The 19,681-nt window shown below is 38.6% G+C and overlaps 1 protein-coding gene across 1 annotated transcript in view; it reads right to left on the reverse strand.

The window, feature by feature from the left end:
• The window catches only part of CNTNAP2 (contactin associated protein 2), a gene marked incomplete at both ends in the record, with an annotated part of 1,160,915 nt that extends 1,146,258 nt beyond the window's left edge, over positions 1-14,657 (reverse strand). The window contains one exon of the mRNA XM_082479539.1: positions 14,561-14,657. Within this exon, the coding sequence (XP_082335665.1) occupies positions 14,561-14,657 (97 nt within the window). The remainder of the gene's footprint in view (positions 1-14,560) is intronic.
• Between the last annotated feature and the right edge of the window lie 5,024 nt (positions 14,658-19,681).

A 19,681-nucleotide genomic window follows, 5' to 3' on the forward strand; every position in this document is an offset into this window, starting at 1 on the left:
CATGAAGGTTCTCTTCATGAAAGTTTCACTGTCCAGTAATACCTTCCTGTTATTCCAGTCAGTTCATAGATATATATGACTTTCAGTTAAATAGAACTGGGAGACTCCCAGAAAGCTCAAGAAAGCCTTCTGAAGAGAACAAAAATGAAGTGCATGGACCTTTTGTGTCAGCCACAAAATGATATCTGTGTTCATCTACACAAGATATGGCCACAGAAAATAACTTTGTGATCAATGATAATCCTCAGAGGAGATGACTGATATAAGTGAGGTGCTAAAATATTTCACAGTACTTGCAATATTTCCTATTGTAAAGATCCAACTACTGTCATTCAATTAAATGCCTTGGAATATTTACTTTTTATTTATTTTATTTTTTAATTTAAATTTATTTTACTATTTATAGAATATTAAGATTTTAAATTACCAAAAAGAACTGAGACAACTCCAAGTCTTTCAGCTGTAAGGACTGTTTTGCATCACAAATAGTTTCATATGGAAAAACCAGAAAGATTCATTTCAAAGAGCCACTGGAGATAAATAGGTGGTGTCTGGAATACAACTGAGAAATTTCTAATTAAACTGCACTAAATTCTCATCTGTGAAACACTAAAATAACTCCAATGGAACTTTGCCGGAATTCAGTATAATTACTGGTGCTGTACAACAGTGTGAGAGAAGGTAAGATCTATAAAAAGGTTTTGATAAAATTTATGCAAGTATTTAATTATACAGAAAAAAAAAGAGCATAATATTTCTACGGTCTAAAAAGAATGGTCTCATATATTGGCCTATCCAGTTAAGTCAGCGGTGTGTAACAACCATATGTCATATTTCATTCTGTGCAACTGGACTGCTCTCCTGCAGTGAAGAGACACTTTCATACAGACATTGCATCAGGTTGCCTCTAGCAGCGAAACCCTGGGGCTTCTCTCATCCGCTGCAGTGAAGAACAGCCCTTCACAATCACATTTCAGACATCAACAAACAGCTGCCATATACTCCTCAACAGAAGCACCACCCTAGACCTTACTGTAGACTTACTAGGCCTTGACCCCAGAACTGTTGGCAAGACACTGCATCCTCACATCGCCCTTATGCAACTCCAAATTCATAGAAGGCTTTTTGCTTAGAGAAACGATGCTTTAAGTTTACTTTCTTCCTCCTATACACAGCAGATCCCAAACACAGAAGACCTTGTTTCCTACATCTGACTGACTCTAAATGCATTTGAATTTAACATTATCAAGTTTCCAGTAGTAGATTATTAAGTAGCCTCACCTTTGAGCTGAAGATCTGACAGGGCAGAATTATGAAACTGTGGATCGGGCTCAGTGGAAGAATTTGTAAGACACCTATATCTTTGCATGACAACTACTCCCCCATGAACATTTGCATGTATAAGAAAGGAAGAGAATATACTACCTATATTCAATCAACACAGGCTATTTAAAAATTACTTATAATAAATATATTGCAAACCACACTATGTTCCAAATTCATTATTGGATAGGAAATATGTATCGTGTGCCTTTTTTCCACATTCTGATTTAATTGCCCTTTTGCAAAATTAAAATTAACCTTAGAGGACTCATTAAGTAATCTGCCTCTGCCTGAAGGAACATCCCCTGTCCCAGATGGAATTGTATGTAAAGCCTCAAAACTTAGCAAAAACTTTATGCAACTCCTTGCAAGATTCTGCCTTCTACTCAAGAGGAAGCTCAATGCAACTTCATTATATCTATTACCAACTATATACGAAAACACACAGAGACAACTTTATTGTCTGCATGCATGTGTACATGGAAAGACTTTGCTCACTCAGTTCAGAAACTGTCTTTCAAAGACATTAATTTATATTTTTTTAAACTAGGTGCAACTATTTCCAGGCTAGTAAAAATAAATATTTTAAAATAAAATATTTTAACATGTAATTATATGCATATAATATTTTCATTTATAGGTCAGAATTAAAACTTCTAATAATGATAAAATTATACCTGAAATTTAGGGTCATTAACATCAACAATATAGTGGACAGACACTTCTATTATACCATCCTTCAGTAATAAGAATTGTAGCTGAATAGTCATTTGTAGTATTTTACTTTGGTTCTAACATGTGTTTATGGTTGTCCTACTTCAACCAAGAATTTAGTAAAATATTTATCATTATCAAAGACTTATTCATGAATGTCTGGATGTCTTCAGGGGCTTATTTTAAAGCACTTGTTTAAATGCTTAGTTGAATACAGATGACCTACTGAGTCTCTTCAATAAGGTTCTTGTTAGTATTCCAGATCTTTTTCTAAATAAACATTTTCTGTATATGTGTTTCTAGTATTAATGACATATTTTGTTTGCTCCTTGATGGAGGTATAAATCCATTATTAAGTATATTTAGTAGCAGTAGTAGCTAGACCTCTTCAGGATTTAAGAGTTCAAACAGAAAAACTTGACTGGGAATTGGAATTGTTTAAAAACACTTTAGCTTGACAACACGCATGGTGACTGAGAGAGCTGCCTGAGGACTGGAGGAAAGCAGATGTCACTCCTATCTTCGAGAAGGGCAAGAAGGAGGATCCAGGGAACAACTGGCCTGTCAGCCTCACCTTTGTCCCTGGGAAGGTGATGGAGCAGCTCATCCTCGAAACCTACTCCAGGCACATTAAGGACAAGAAAATCATGAGTAGTCAGCATGGCTTCACAAAGGGCAAGGCATGCTTGATCAACATGATAAAATCCGATGATTAAATGACTGGCCTGGTAGATGAAAGGAGAGAAGTTGACAATTGCCTACCAGGATTTTGGTAAGGCCTTTGACACTGTCTCCCACTAGACCCTCACAGAAAAGTTGATGAAATATGGGTTGCACGAGCAGATAGTGAAGTGGATTAAAACTGGCTGAACAGCTGGGCCCAGAGAGTGGCATGAAGTCTAGATGGAGCAGTGTGCCCTTGGGGCCAGTGCTCGGTCCAGCCCTGTTGAACATCTTTGTTAATGATCTGGATGATGTGCACCCTCAGCAAGTTTGCTGAGGACACAAAACTGGGAGGACCCAGAGAGTCATGCTGTCATCCAGAGGGATCTCAACAGGCTGGAGAAATGGGCTGACAGGAACCTGTCAGGCAGTGGGCATACACTGAAACACAGGTTCAGGTGTTTCCATCTGAACATCACGGAAAACCTTTTGACAGTGAGGCTGACCGAGCACTCGCACAGGTTGCCCAGGGAGGTTGTGGAGGATCTCCTTGGAGAGGAGATAGAACCAGGGAGGTTGTTGAATATCTGAAACACTCTGGACATGGTCCTGGGTAGCCTGCTCTAGGTGACCTTGCTTGGGCAAGGCAAGATGACTTCCAGCAGTCCCTTACAATCTCAATCATTCTGTGATTCTGTGAATCAGAATCTAACAAACATAGAAAAACTGTAAGCAAAAGGATACAAGGCTTAATTTATCTATGCAGAGGCACATAAAGAAAATAAAAACAAAACCAAAAAAACACGCTTGGTTTTTGTTTTTTAAAAAAGAGGTCCAGTTTTTTTAAAAAAAAGATCCATACCAAAAGACTGCTACATACAAGTGGTGAAATTGCCAATCATGTAGAAACAAAAACAGAGTGTTAGGAAAACAAATAAGACTGCATAGTCAAATCCCAGAGTGGCAAGAAAACAATTTACATTCCAATAAAAACTGAGGAAGATGTTAAACAGAAGCTAACAAGGCTAGACAGTTTCAAACCAGCAGGGCAACCTGTATCTGAGAAGGTCTCTGACCATTGTTATTGCTGATTTTCAGTAACCCTTGGAACACTGAGAAAATTCCAAAAGACTGAAAGGAAGTACATTGTGCAGATACTCAAGAAGATGACCTGCATAATTACAAGCTGCTGCAACTAACATTGCTGCTAGACAAAATAATAGAACCTGATTAATAAAATTTAAAGGAGGTAAATGCAATTAGTGCAAATCAACATAGGTTTATCAAAAATAGTTCTTGTCAAAGTATCCTGGTGTTTTGAAGGCAGGTTTTTTTCTGAGATAACAAATTTAGATCACACCACATTTGCATATACACGCATTTATATCTGTTCCTGCATACACTGTAGTAGTATGCATTTCGAATTCTGAAGGCATTGGACTGGCAGTATACACTGTTTTAACCAAGATACAGAATTATTATAAATGTGACATATTAAATATCTCAAAATTTAACCATAACAAAGGAAATTAGTGGTTTCTAGTGAGAATCAGGGGAAATCTGATTTTCAACCCTTCATTATTTAACATCTTTATTATTTGAACTGCAGAAAAATGCATACTCTTTGAAGCTAAAGATGTCTTGAAATTGAAGTTTACACATGTCACAAGCTTGGAACATCTAGGTCAGCTGGTAAAAGGCAACATTAGGCAATGTGGCAATGTGTAAAGTCATAAACCTAGGATAAAGAACATAGTTCCAGACGGAGACATTCAATGCTGGGAGGAAATGTGTCAAAAGCTTGACAGGCACGTTAGTCAGAAAAGGAAGACAAAAGTAACTGTACCCCCCTGATAAATGAGACAGGGCATCTGGTGACAAATGACATGGAGAATGCTGAGGTACTCAATAACTTTTTTCCTCAAGTTTTCACTGGCAATTGCATTTCCCACATCTCTCAAGCCTCTGAATCTCAAGGCAGGGACTGGGGAGACAAAGCCTCCCCCATTGTAGGAGAAGATCAGTTTCAAGACAATCTGAGGAACCTGAACATACACAAGTCCATGGGACCTGATGAGATGCATCCCAGGGTCCTGAGGGAACCAGCAGATGGAGTTGGTATGCTGCTCTCCATCACATCTGAAAAGTCAAAACAGTCAAGCAAAGTCCACCGTGACTGGAAAAGGGGAAACATTGCACCCATTTTCAAATGTGTAAAAATGAATACCCTGAGAACTGCCGATCAGTCAGGCCTCACCGCTATGCCTGGGAAGATCACAGAACAGATTCTCCTAGAAGCTATGTCAAAGCATATGGATGACAGGTAGGTGATTAGAGAAAGCCAGCATGGCTTCACTAAGGGCAAATTGTGCAAATCGTGGTCTTCTTTGATGGAGTGACTGCATTGGTGGATAAGGCAAGAGCTACTGATGTAATCTACCTGGACCTAAGCACACCCTTAGCAAGTTTGTGGATTACAGAAAGCTTAGTGGTGCAGTTGATATGCCTGAGGGAAGGGATGCCATCCAGAGGGATCTTGACAGGCATGAGGAGCGGTCCCATGTAAACGTCATGAAGTTCAACAAGGCCAAGTGCAAGGTCCTACACCTGGATAAGGGCAATCCCCAGTAGCAACACAGACTGGCTGATGAATGGATTCAGAGCAGCTCTGAGGAGAAGGAATTGGGGATACTGGCAGATGAAAAATTAGGTATGAGCTGGCACTGTGCACTTGCAGCCCAGAAAGCCAATTGTATCCTTGCTTGCATAAAAAGAAGCATGGCCAGCAGGTCGAGGGAGGTGATTCTCCCCCTCTACTCTGCTCTCGTGAGACCCCACGTGGAGTACTGCATCCAGCTCTGGGGCCCTCAGACATGTACCTGTTAGAGCAGGTGCAGAGGAGGGCCATCAAAATGGTCAGAGGGCTTCTCCCTTTCATAAGGAAAGGCTGAGAGAGTAGGGGTTGTTTATTCTGGAGAAGAAAAGGGTCCAGGAAGACCTTATTTCAGCCTTTCCATACTTAAAGGGGGCTTAAAAGAAAGATGGAGAAAGATATTTTACCAGGGTGTTTCATGATAGGACAGGGGTAACAGTTTTAAACTAAAAGAAGGTAGATTTAGGTTAGACAGAAGGACGAAATTCTGCAACAGGTTGCCCAGAGAAGCTGCGGATGCCCCATCCCCAGGAGTATTCAAGGTCAAACTGGACAGAGCTTTGCACAACCCAATCTGGTGGAAGATGTCCCTGCCCATGGCAGGGTGGTTAGACTAGACGATCTCTAGAGGCCCTTCCAACCCATATCATTCTGTGATTCTGTGCTTTCATGATTCTATGATGTGTAAAGCAGATGAAGATAGTAACACAACCTACCATACCACCATAGCTGGGTTCAGTGATCCTTTTCGGCCTCATAAGCTATGAATATGTAGGTTTGGGACCATGATTCACTCACAGCATTCCTTTGATGCAATTTTTTCCATATGTATAATATGTATGCATTTTACTGACCTAAAGTCTGAAAGCACTTTTTATGCATAATTATAAAGAGAGTTAATAAAAGCATTCCTTACAATGCTATTCTAATCATTGTTTTTGGAAAAAAATTAATCCTAACTTCCTTCATAATATCTGATTATCTGATTTAACATGCCAGGATTATGGCATAGCAATTAAGCGGTGAAGGAATTTCAATTGAGTTATTACCTGTGTACCTAGCTTTCACATACAGATGAATTAATCAGGACTCAATGAAGACAATCTCCCTTAGTTTCAGGCTCAGCAAATTGCTCAATATGGTGATGAATCAATGAAAATCAAAGAGAAGTCAGTGGAGTCAGTTTATTGCTGAAGGAAAGGGTGGGGGAGAGGGCAGAGAGCAGGGAGTAAGATGATTAATAAAATGAGAAAGGAGGTATGTGACAAACGGCAAATGAATTAAGACTAGAAGCAAATGGATGCGTGGTCTGGTGGTGAGTGTTTTTGGAAGAAGGCTGGAACTGTAATGGATACCATCTCTTATATGCAGGGAATTCTGCTATCATTTCTAACAGCTTGGCCTTACCATGGAAGAAGCAGGTAGGACATTTATCATATAACTGACAGTATGCCCGGTAGCACAATTTTTTTGGATGTAAAACCAAAGGAAAGCACATTAGAGAGTACAGCTTGCTGAAGCTTGAAAGCACGTGGTGAGCAGAGCCTGCCCTGTGCAGGATATGCTTCTGACTCCATTTCTCACAGAAGCTCACTCTTCATCTAATGCAAAGCTAATGCTGTGGACAGGGCAAGCCACTCCTCCTGACTCCTTTCCTCAGCAGAAAGAAAACATGTTACTGTCATTGTATGGGACACAACCTCTCCTCAGCTCCACCCCCTCCCTTTTTTTTTTAATGGTCCAGAACAATGATGGGAGGCCATTAGTTTTAATTTTTAATTATGCTATGAAACTAATTTCTTTTCTTTATTTTTCATTTTTCCTCATCTTTTTAAAGAAATTTGAATTTTTATCTGTATTCAGGTAAAAGACAAGAAAATGCACAACCCTTTTCTATGCCTCATTGACAATCTGGGCAGAGTCCAGAGATCCAGGGACGTGGTTTAGTGGTGGTTTTGGCAGTGTTAGGTTGATGGTTGGACTTGATGATCTTAAAAGTCCCTTCCAACCTAGACAATTGTATGATTCTGTGATCTTAGTAAGGTTTTTGAAAACTGGGTCAACAGAGTGTAAATTAAAGATTTTTGTTTTCTTCTTTGTTGGTTTGGTTTTAATGAATAGGGCTTTTCCCCAACCATAGTCTTGCTACTATTCCCATAAATGTAACTGGGAGTAAAATCACATCACAATTTAACTGCATTTCAAACTGTGTTTCAAGAACTTTACACCAGTGGCATTTAAACCCAGTATGTAAAACATGAAAACCTAAAATACATTGCAATTCCCTTGCCTGCTGTGTTGCATCCCATTGCATTAGACCCATATACTTTTACGCTTCTATTCATTATGGCAGTAATTCTTCTTTTTCCTTGCTGGCAAACTTTCCATTGCAGACTTTCTGCTACCCCTTATGGAAACAGACCCTTGCAGTCTCTTGCTGATCTTCTGTATTCCTTCCCTCTAAACTCCAGGTTTTCATTGGCTTCACAATATGTACCAGCGTAAATATACAAGATGATTGAGCAACCAATCAGAGACACAGCCAAGGCTTTATCACGATTTAGGTGATAAAAAAATGGACAGTGGCACAACTCTACCTTTGATGAAAAAAAATTCTTATAGCCAGATAATTCCTATGTTGTAGAAACAGAGAAAGTAGAGAGAAACGTAGCATGTGCATGGATGATTTCCTTGAGCAAAGGTTACAAAATATTACATGATATAGCAGTTACACAAAATCAAACAGAATGTTTATGTTATGCTTAGACAGATATCTAAACAGGTCATTTAATTTCTATAAGAAAATGCTACTTTATCTTTAAACTGGGACTTCAAGTATTCAAAAAAAACCAAATAATAAATGTTCATTCTAAAATATCACATGCATTTGTGGGATGGAAAATCTTTTGGCTAGGAAAGTTCAAACACTCCGTGACTACTAGAAAGTATTTTTAGCTGGTTATTTTATTTACGCATTTAAAGTTGTAACCCAGCCTGAGCTTTTACCGATTCAAACGCAAAACCAGCAACAAAGTTCCTAGCTATATTGAGTGGATCTTAGCCATTGATTTATTTAAAACATATTTTAGGAGTGTGTACCCAGCTGAAAATAAAACATTTGATAAATATTTTAAATGTTGATAAATATTAACATCAAGTTATGAACTGTAAGTTTAAATAAATCTTTCAGTCCCTCAGTGGGCTTAACATGACCACTTAAGTTAAATGTCTGAAAGGATGACCACTACAGGACATAGTAATCTCTAGACTTCTTTTGGGCAAAGGGAAGAGGTAGATATGAATGTCAATATCCTTTTCTGCTCTGAATTAGCAGTTGTTCAAGCTTGAGGAACAAATAGAAAATGGCTGGCTACTACAGCAGTACATGAATACCGAGACAATTTCCCAGGCAGGAAAGGTCTCAACTTTGTGAAGTTGCTTGTAAAATTGCAGAGCTATCAAAACCTAGATGTGTCTGAGTTCTTTGTAAATGTCAAACATCAGTCTTGGGAATGCTTTTATTATACCTGTGATATCTTCAAAACCGGAACTCCAAATGGTTCAAAAGAATTGATTACTGATTACTGCAATTTCCTACACCACCAAATTTAGAGATTTAACATGTTCTGCAATTAGCTGGTGGTCTCTGATTATCTACCTATGCAATGCCAATAAAGTAGCTGAATAAATGAAGTGTAATACAGACAAAATCAATGTTAGTTCAAAGGCTGAAGTCTGAAGAACCTTTTAGTCATCTCTAGTATCTCATTCAAATGGACTGAATCAAGAGCTTCTCTCTGACAAAAATATAACCACACAGTTCTTAAAATCTGTGGCATAACTGCTATTTCCTTCAGTGGGAGAAGACTCAAGCTACCAGACTGCACTCTTTGTCCCACAGATCTTCCTGATCTTTCAAAGGATCCCATTTCACGTGGATTTTGGAAATCATGCTGTCATCAAAGAAAGAGGTAACCTTTCTAAACACTGCTATAATTTTAAATTCGTTCTTTAAAATTTTGAAGACTAACAAAATGAAAAAGTCACTCAGTTTCATCTGGTGAAGACTAATGATGCTTCTCTAACATTTTCTATCTTAAGTGATGGAAACATATTTGCAAGTGTACTTTTGTAAGAGTGAGCATGATTGGTATTTAGGAAATAGAGACATGGGCAGTGGCACACCTCAAGATTTAACTAGTTATCTTATGTTTGACCTATGCTCAGAGGTAGATCAGCTTCTGCATATGTAGAAAAAGAATTTGGGGAAAACTCCCATAGTTTGTGCATAGTTTGTTATTGCCCCAAGCATTAAGAGCATTACAAAGTCTTAAATATTGCTATAATTACTAAACATTGAACATGAGATCTGATACTTAAGAAGATTTAGAAATCCAAGTTGAAATTACTAAAGAACTGTCCTATAGGAAATCCTACTGTCTGTCACAGATCCATGGTGATGTGACTTATCCAAGTAGATCTTCAGTTTCTAATGTCTGATTAATATATTATATAAAAAGACAACTTTCTGTGACAACTGCATCAACCTTCAAAGTATTAAAAGTACCTGACTAAAAAAAAGAGAGAGAATCAGAAAATATTTCTTGTCTCCTTGCAAAAGAAACAGCCAATGTTCACGACACAGTTTTTGAATCCACAGTCTTTAACTTCGCTTTCAAACTTTCTGGCAGACTGGCCCACTTGCTGAAGCACTTTTTGTGCTTTATTCCATATTATTGCACCAGAGTTTAAAAAAAATAAATGAACTAAAAACACAAGCAAAGCAAAAAGAACCCAAGCAAAACCCAGTTTTTAAAATATTAATTCAATGACATTTGCAATTGATTCAATGCCCACTGACCACATCAAACTTTGAATCAGACTTTCTGTATATAGATGAATGTCTGCAATCAGGCTGTGTGCAACGTTGCATTCTCAGAAGTTAAGGACTCTGAAACTTTGGCTTTCCAGCACCAACGCAGGCTCTAGCTGCTGTCACCAGTTTGGAAATGATAGCAGACTATTTATTACTATTTAATTCAAATGTAAGGTAATGTATTGTTCTAGGAAAAGCATATTCATATAAAAAGTCACCCTGACTAACTCAACTCATTGTTGTTAATAATAACCAACTAACAAACTGTTTTTTGCTTGTTGAATGTTAATTTTATTATATAGTGATGTATAGCACCTTAAATAACAGTAATATTATATAATGATGGACGTAAATTTTGGTCTAATTTATAGCTAAAATGTTTTAAAATAAAAAAAAAAAAGAAAGCATATGTTCAATGTTATGAAATACTATTGTCTTAAAGGAAACTTAGGCCCTCAGTTTAAAAGTTTAGTATATTTGTAAGTGCTTTGACTCCCAGGGGTTAGAAAAATGATTAAGCGTTAAACCTACATGAAAGTGTTCAGGTGTACTTGAAACTAAATTCCGTGGTATCTCTGACAACAGGACCTAAACTAAGAAATGTTAATCAGATCTAACAGAAACACAACTGGAATTGACCAGACTTCACAAAATACCATTATGTCTGAAAAATTATCTGGAAGATAATTATTCCCAAATGTGAGTCTAGTAGAATATATGACATCCCCATATGCCCAACATTCAAGCACCATGACCTGGAAGGATAGATTCTCTAATTCTATACAGTTCAGAACTCCTGAAGAGAAGTTTCTTGTACAATGCTTTTTTTTTAACATTTTTCTCACCCAAGCTATTAAGGAAAGTCTGGGTGCCATGCAGTCAAAGCTAAAAGATGCATATTTTTTGCTTATAATCAAATCCTAATGATTTACTATACTTGCCCCTCATTTGTTTTCTGCATTAATTATTGTAAAATGCGGTTAAATTTCAGCGGTGGTATGTGACCTACTGCAAAAAATGAAAAGCATCAGAACTAGAAGTTTTACTATTTCTCTACTGATCGGGTTTGCATTGCACATAAACAGACACAACCAAAAATAAAACCTAGCTGTGAAAGAAAATTACTTTTTAAGTAAGTTGCTTTCATAGAGAAGCAGATGATCCCATGATAAATGCCTTTAACATTCTCACTAAGAAGACAGGGTCACTGCTTTTTGGTTTTTTTTTATAAGAACACAATTGAAAGTTAACCTACCCATAGTCGTATTTTTATAATTCCCTCTTTAAGCCATGTAAAAGACTATAAAGCACTAAATTTGTATTTTCCATGTTACTTTTTATCTTGTGATGACCTCTCCTGGTTGAGCTGTTCATTAGCCTTGATTCCAGAAGTTAAGAGCATTTTGATCCCCCTATGCTTATTTAAAACAAACAAAAAAAATATGCAGGAATATGAAGAATTTATTGCCAAGGTATGAAAAACATGACTAGGAATAAAATTTACAGTAAGATCTGAGTATTAGCGTGTGTGATACTGTATTATGGTGTATGTTTATTGTACTACAAGATAGGCTTTCAGCACCCGCTTCATCTTGAGATAAAACTGAATGAGAGTCAAAGCTTTCAGCAAGATCCCTTCTGAATCAGGATTACTGAGAGAAATAATTATAATGACAGAGACAGATTTACTGACTTTGCAAAGTAACAAACATTTGAGATGCAACATAAGTGATGTCCAATTCTATTCTTTCTGAAAACTTTATCTTTTTCTATGTCAGCACAAGCAGACTGTAAGAAAACATTGAAGAACAAGATCATATATAGGGAGTTGTAATTCAATGTACACCATGAATCTTGCATACTTCCTAAAAAGTACTGTAAAGAATAAATTTGTTGTTGCGAATTACTTCAAAGTCAAAAAATAAAGTAGCAATGGAGAAGAAAATTAAAATGTGGTTGGAAATCAGTTCTACATCAAAGTTTCATTTCACACAATTTTTAATTCTTTCAGAAGTACTCCCGATATGATGTCCAAAAACAACTAATGAAAAAAAAAAAAAAAGACAAAAACCTGAGTGCATTCTCTTGTCAGAGGAGAACAAAATTTACCCAATATCATTCACAATCAGTTGCATACAAAGTGACAAACAACCCCAGAAAATATAGCACAGTGACCAGTTTGTATACCACAGTGTGCAACAGAATAACCAGTTAAGTGGTGCACCAAAACACTGTGACACAGCACTTGAGTTCCTACTATGGTACCACTTCCCAAGCACCCGTACGTCTTTACAAGAATTTTAAGCATGTACTGCAATGTGAACACTCCTTTTGTAATTTTAAGACTGACGTGTACTTCTAGATATATTTCTGTTTCCAGTAAACAAACCCAGTTCCATTTCACTTTCAGAAGTGAGTCAGAAATGAAATGCTATACATTACATAAGGAGTGTACTGTATAAGCTCTTTGAAGGTGAATTAATTTAAAGAAACCTTTGAATATCCAAAAAAAAATTGTCAAGATGGGAATGTATATGAGTAAATTGTAATTAAGATTATATATATCCCTTATTCGTGGAATTTGTGATTATAATGATGTTACTACAACCATTAACTTTTCAACTAACTTCTTTCAAAAGTTAAAGATTTTTTTGTTGAGTAATCTGATAACCCACTGTAGGTCATTTTCAAGTTAAACTACAGTTATTAGTTACTGAATGACAAAAAAAAAGGACTCAGATATCCCATTATAGAAATCAGTATAGGGAACTTTGTTTTCCAAGAACAGATTTCTGACAACCTAAATCATAAATCTTTTTTTTTTTCCCCTGTATATTCCTGTTATGCACAGCCTGAGAGATGACCACGAAGAAATAATATTCAGAAGAAAAATTAGATAGCTGGTCAAAACTAAGCATCAAACCTCAGGATCAATATTTCTCCTAAATCAAAGGCAGAAAAATAACTGACCATCCTATAGCCTCTGAGACCTAGATAGAATGCAGACACTGTTGTACATTTTCTGTTGACACACAAATAATGTGTAAGTGTAAGCAAATCCTGGAACAATAACATTGTTTTTTTCAATAGGTATCAGGTGATAACAGATAGAAACCCACTGAGAAAGTATAGCAGCACTCCAGTTCCCTAATCATTGCATCGTTCATTCCCGCTCCCAAGGAAATAAATAAATAAATACAATGATCCACATAGATCTCTATGCAGTATATACATTACATTTGAAGACAATTCCCCACTTGGTCAGTAGAATCAGCCCCCGTTCACATACACACAATCCCAACACATTTATCTGTGACATCTCATGACATTTCTTTCCCCTATAAAAAACAGAGGAATTCAACAGTAGTGTCTATTTTTGACGATTCTATAAAAATGCACTGCTTTATTTCAGTATGCATTTCAAAAATACTTTGCAAATGGCAAATGCTTTACATGGTCTGAAGAGAAACAACTAAATACTTAACACTGACATCTACCTGCAAATGTTTTGCTGGAAACTACAGCTCAGTGCAATGTTAAAGATGTGATCTAACACCCATTGAAATCAATGAGTACGCTGTCATTTTTATACTGATAGCAGAATTGGGTCCTGTATAGGTGCTCTGCATTCCTCCGGGCTAAAGTTCAGCATTTCAGCAGATGCTTGATCATTTCTCTACTATTTCTGCCTCCCTAGGGGGGTAATTGCTGGTCTTCTCTAAAATACCTTTGCTCATTTTATTATGGGCAGCAAAACTTCACTCTCAAGAAAAGCTGTCCTGGCTCAGTTCCCTCTCATCAACTCACCATCATTCTTTTCTCTTCAAATGAGACAAAATTTTCTCTTTCTGCTCCTTGATAAAACACTAGTTACAGAAACTGCTCACATCTCCTCTTTTCCCTCACAGAACTGTGGAAGTGAAGTACTTCCAAATGTAAGTTGCATACCTTCTGAGGAAGGTGGGAAAAAACAAAACAAAACAAAACAAAACAAACAAACAAACATAAAACACCCCCAAACTTTGAATAGCTTCTATCTGATTCCTTTCCCCCTCTGACTCCATTGCAGAACCAAGCCTGTATCATAAAGCAGGTCTTTCAACTTTCCACACCAGCTACCACTGAAATCATCTACGCTAAGGAAGATCTGATAGGGAGCATTGCAAACAGTATCAAACCTTGGTGCACACATACACATACAAACACACAGAAAAACAAACACAAGATTCGCCAGCAGAGAGAAAATAATCAGCCTCCCAGAGTTGAGGGAATTCCTCTCTGGTTTATTGCAGAGCTGAAATTATGCATGCTTCTTAGAAAAGGGTACTTACGAGATGCAGGCAGAGCAGTCCTGGCTCTGCAGCTAATGCTGCTGAAAATCCAGAGGAAGAGAGCTGCCCTGCAGCCAGCTCGGGTAACCACAACCATCCTTCACTTCCTGGCTCCCTGTACTCCAAATGCCAGCCGCAGAAGACCTGCTTTTCTCCACTTTGGCCCCTTCTCTCTCTCTCCTTCTCTTCCTCGGGGGAGGTGGCGAGGAGGTAAAGGAGGCAGGGCTTTACCTTGGGGTAGAAGCCAGCCCCTCTCTTCGTCTGCTATCTCTGGGTTTGCCGCAGCAGGATAAGTCCCGGTACTTTTCTTTCCCTTATTTCTCTGTGTTTGTGCGTGTGTGTGCCTGTGCCTCCTTCTCAGAGGAAGGGAGAAAAAAAAAAAAAAAAAAAAAAAAAGCCACGAAGTATCAAATAACAAAGATTGTAGAAGAGAAAAAAGAAAAAAAAACAATCCCCAAAATGACGTGGGGGGAGGGAGGGAAAGGGAGATGGAGATGAAGGGAAGGGAGAAAGGCAGAAAAAGCTGTTGGTGCTGCTAATGCTGCTGTTGATGCTACCACTGCAGCTGAGCCCTTCTTCCTGCACAGAGCAGCGCTGCTGAGAGAAGCTTGCAATAACCTCCCAGCTCAGATATATATACACAGTGTACACGCACACACAGCCGGGGAGCCAAACACACACTCACACAGGAGCAGGGGGAGAGAGAGGGAGGGAGAGACACTCCCGCAGCAGAGAAGCGGGCTCAAAGCCTCTCTCCTCATGTATTCATCATCTTCCAGCTGGAGGAAACGCTGCCACCAGCAGCAGCAACCTCCCCCCCCAGCAACAAAAAAAAAAAAAAAAAAAAGCAGAAGGGAAAATCCTCTCCCTAGCGCTCCCCTCCCCTTCCTCCAGCTCCTCCCTCTTCCTCTGCGCCCCTCCGGCCTCCAGGACCCTGCTCGTCCTCCCTCGCCCAGTTGAGAGCCAGAGCCGGGTGAGCGCGGCGGTGATCGGGGCCGGGGCCGAGCCGCGGGGAGGCCGCGCCGATGCCGCTGTCCGCGGTGCTGACGCCGGGCGCGGAGGCCCGGGTGCGGCGCTCACCGCCCGGCGCCCCTGCCCGCCCCCGGGGCGCAGCGGCAGCCCCCGCCGCCGGCTCCTGCCTCTCCCCCCGCCGCTCCCCCGCACACCGAGATGGTAGCGGCTCCCCGAGCTCCAGCCTGCCGGGATCCGAGCCAGGCGGCCAGCAGGCAAGTCCTCCGAGCGGTCCTAGTTCTGGGGGGGTGAGCACCATCCCGCCTGCGGAGAGCTGGGGCTGCAAGAGCCACTAATGCAGATGTTTTCATTCGGTAATTAATTCTCACTCCAAGAGCGAGCCAGGAAGCAAGCTGCATTAAAGTGTCATTATGGTTTTCACCTACAAGAGATGACTGAGACAACCTAGCCGTATCCTAGCCTTATGGTTTAGGGATTTCAATAGACTGACTGCTCTTTTCCATCCCTCTACATCCCTCCTGCCATCACCCTTAAATAGACTGAACCAAAAGTTATTGTTCACCAGATACGGCAGAATAATGAGGGTGGGGAGTTATTCATGGATTATTTATTCTACAATCAATGAGGCAAAGAAAAATGAAAACAATTATTTCTCAGGTGTTATACAGAGAAGCCTGAGAAATGGAGAGGTATCATTTCTTTAGAGTAGCCCCAAAGCACAGATAAATTATTTTCGGTGACTAATACCCATGCTCTTAACAAGCATCTGCTGTTATTTAGTGAGTGTGATGAAGTGGTTAAGACTGTATGTAAGATGAGATTTTCAGAAAGGCCTTGGGATATTAGGATCCTCAATCCTATCGCCTTTCAGAGGGAGTACAGTGCCTATCTTTTAGGTCACTTTGAAAACTCATCCATACATAATATGTGATATCCCAGGAGAGCAGTGGCCTCGAGGTTTAAGCACAGCACAGGACAAAGCTGAAGTGCTAGTCCTGGGAAAAAGTGTTTCTGCAATCTTGTCCAACTGCCTTAATTTTTCTTTCTAGAACCTTTCCCTCCCTTGCCTTATCCGTACCGAGTATTAATACATTCATATTTTATATGCTTTCATAAAAGTAATGCCAATATGTCTGTAGCAAATGTGGAATGAAAAAGTGCACAATGAATGCTAAGCGCTATTATACTTACCTATTTTTGACAGAATAAATATCCCCATAGAGACTTTGTTACCCCTTCTCTGTATCATCTTGAACCCTGTGCCGTGCTCTCCCCATTCCTTAGACCCACAGACACTTTTTGGTGTTCAGTAATCATTACAGTATGCGAGTTTTGGGGGAATTAACTAAGAACCAAATATTAATGAGTGCCATTAAACTAGTTCAAAATTGCCTCTTTCCATAACTTCTTTCTTGTTAACATCTTCTATTCTCCTCCTGCTCTATATCCCACAATTCTTCAAATTTGTAAACCTACATTTTCTGTTCTTTAGCTACAGCAGAAGCGATAGTGCTGATATACTATCAGAAACTGCCTGCATATATTCACGGAAAAAAGAAAAACTTCTGACTATGACATGCAAAAAATCCTACTGCTTTCATTCTGAGATCTTGCAACCCTTTCAGCATTCATTGGCCTTCATTACTCACCTGAGTAAGTAATAAACAGCTTCTCTGAGCAAGTATTTAAAAGCTCAGCAGACCATTTGCAGACTAAATTTCTGCTTTTTAAGGACTTTCCAACAAGCACAACAAAACCAATATACTTGCACTGACCCATTTACACTTTTATACATATATACTTGCATATCGCCCATTTCATGAAGTCCTTCTCTGGACAAAAATCTGATTTGATTTGAGTTGTTCAAACTTCACAGTTCTTTAGCATATGCTGATTGCGGTTTTCAAAAAAATACTCAAATTGCTCACAACTAGGCTCACAACTATAACTATTAAAAAATAGTTATAAAACTAATTCAAAATAGGAAGATTTAGCAGGTTGATTGATGATTATCTCAATAACGGTGATAGTAGAAAGTTTCCTTGTGGTTTGAGACGGAAGAAATGGCACAGATTACTGCATTTTTCCCCACCTGGGAATAGGATCAGTCCTTAAAAACTACATAAAATATTTAAATTATGTAGCAACAGCAATGAGTTGTGCAGGGGTAATGCAATTATTTTTAATATAACCACAACTAGGGCCTGCAAAATCATTAATTTTGACTGGATCTGTCACACAAAAATCATTACAAAGATCTTCAGGCATTTTTTAGTCTTATAGAATAAACTAACCATCATATATATGTACACTCTTCTTTTTTTTTTTTTTTCCTAGAGGATGTTTTGAAGTATTACTTTACATGATTCAACAAATCCAAGTTGAATATATTAACCTTTGAAATGAAAACATGGTCAAATTGTGTTAGGGCACAATATGGAGTTATTAGACACTTCTACTCTTCCTCCTAACTGTTCCTTGCCAGAGTGTAAATGTGAGGACGTTTCTAAGCAAGCAGTGAGACACTCCTGCAGCCTGAGCAGGGCAACTGCAAGCTTTAGGACCCCTATCTTGCAACTGCCAAGTCCCTGCAACTTGGGTAAACAGGGACCTGTACTCTACGTTAGGAAAGTGTCCTTGCAGACTGGGACAGACACACCAACCAAGATGTGCAGAAGGATCTTCCAGCAGAGCTACTCCCATAAGAAAATTAATCGTTCCTTATTTTTCAAATCAATACTCCCACAGCCTTAAAAGATGGGGAGATATCCGAGTCTACTGTTGAAACCTCCCTGGCAATTAGTAAGACACTAAAGTGTTAAAAGACTCTAGTGATTACAGCTGTACACAAATTTTATTGAGCTTAATGGAAATTATACACACATATTGATGAATGAATAGATCATTCTGAATTTACTAGGGCTGTCAAGCATTGTCTGCTAAATGGAATTCATCCTGGACAGAGCTATATTTACAGTATGTGAATGTCAAGAAGAAAAACACAATGTCAGAAAGCTAGAAAGGATAATTAAGAATTTCCAACACTGGCAGGACAAAATGGCATCCAACAAAGTGATCAGCTGGGGCCACGCAAGAAAGTGAGCCAAGCTAAAAAAGAACCTGAAACTTGTGAATTTATATTGAAAAGTAAAACCCATGTTGCTTTATTCCTAACAAACTATGATTTTAACATAGTTTTTCCCTTTTATATTTTTGGTTGCTGAGGACCCCATGCGTGGCAGAGCTTTAAAAATTATCCATAGCAGAATTTCCATCAAAGTCTCTAGGTTGGGAGGTATGAGGACTTCAAACAGGAAAGACAGATGCAATGTAACCAAGATGTTATGACAGGCATACAATTAAATGCCATACAATGGACAGCTCTATTACTGAGGGGAGTCTTGGGTTTATTAAAGACAACATGGGGTTTCCTACTGGGACTGTCTATAGACATGAGTCTTTCTCTGAGGGAGAAAGAGGGCACATGATGATTGTGATCTGCCTGTGAAAAATTGTAAAGACCTGAAGAAAATATTTATTTTCTAGAAATGTAAGGAAAGAGAGTCTTTCTTAACCTTCTTAATGTAGCTAAAAGGAAGATGAGGGTGCATTGACAGAAAAGAGCCATCATCATCTTCTTGTTTCATGCAGCTAAAAACAAAGCATTATAGTTTGAAGTTAATACATTTTGGCCTGACCATCAGTTTGTTGGTTTTTTTTTTTACACTGCGTAATGAAAAATTTTGACAATCAAAGCAAATAAAAAATCATGCCATATGCCTCAGACATATACTAGACTTGAATCTGCATTTTATAGATGTGCAAATAGAATTCCATTCTTATTCTGCATCATGACCAGAACAACCAAACAGAAATGGTGGTTACCTGTCAGAAATGCACCTGTTTTACACTAATCACCAGTCTTATTTTGAGCTTATTTCCAGTTTAATGCTCCTTGAAGAAATGGGAGAATCTATTTACAAACATAATTTAATTACTACTTATCCACTTGAACAGTCCAAAATAATTCTCTCCTCCAAGACAGAGTATTCTGCTACACATTCATGTCTTTGTTCTGAGTTTGCCTTCAAACCCCACCTTAAGCGTGTTTCCCTCTGCCTCTGATTTAAGCACCAGCTGTTAATTTAT

The sequence above is a fragment of the Vanellus vanellus genome (genome assembly GCF_965231255.1).
Source record: "Vanellus vanellus genome assembly, chromosome: 2".
Taxonomy (NCBI): domain Eukaryota; kingdom Metazoa; phylum Chordata; class Aves; order Charadriiformes; family Charadriidae; genus Vanellus; species Vanellus vanellus.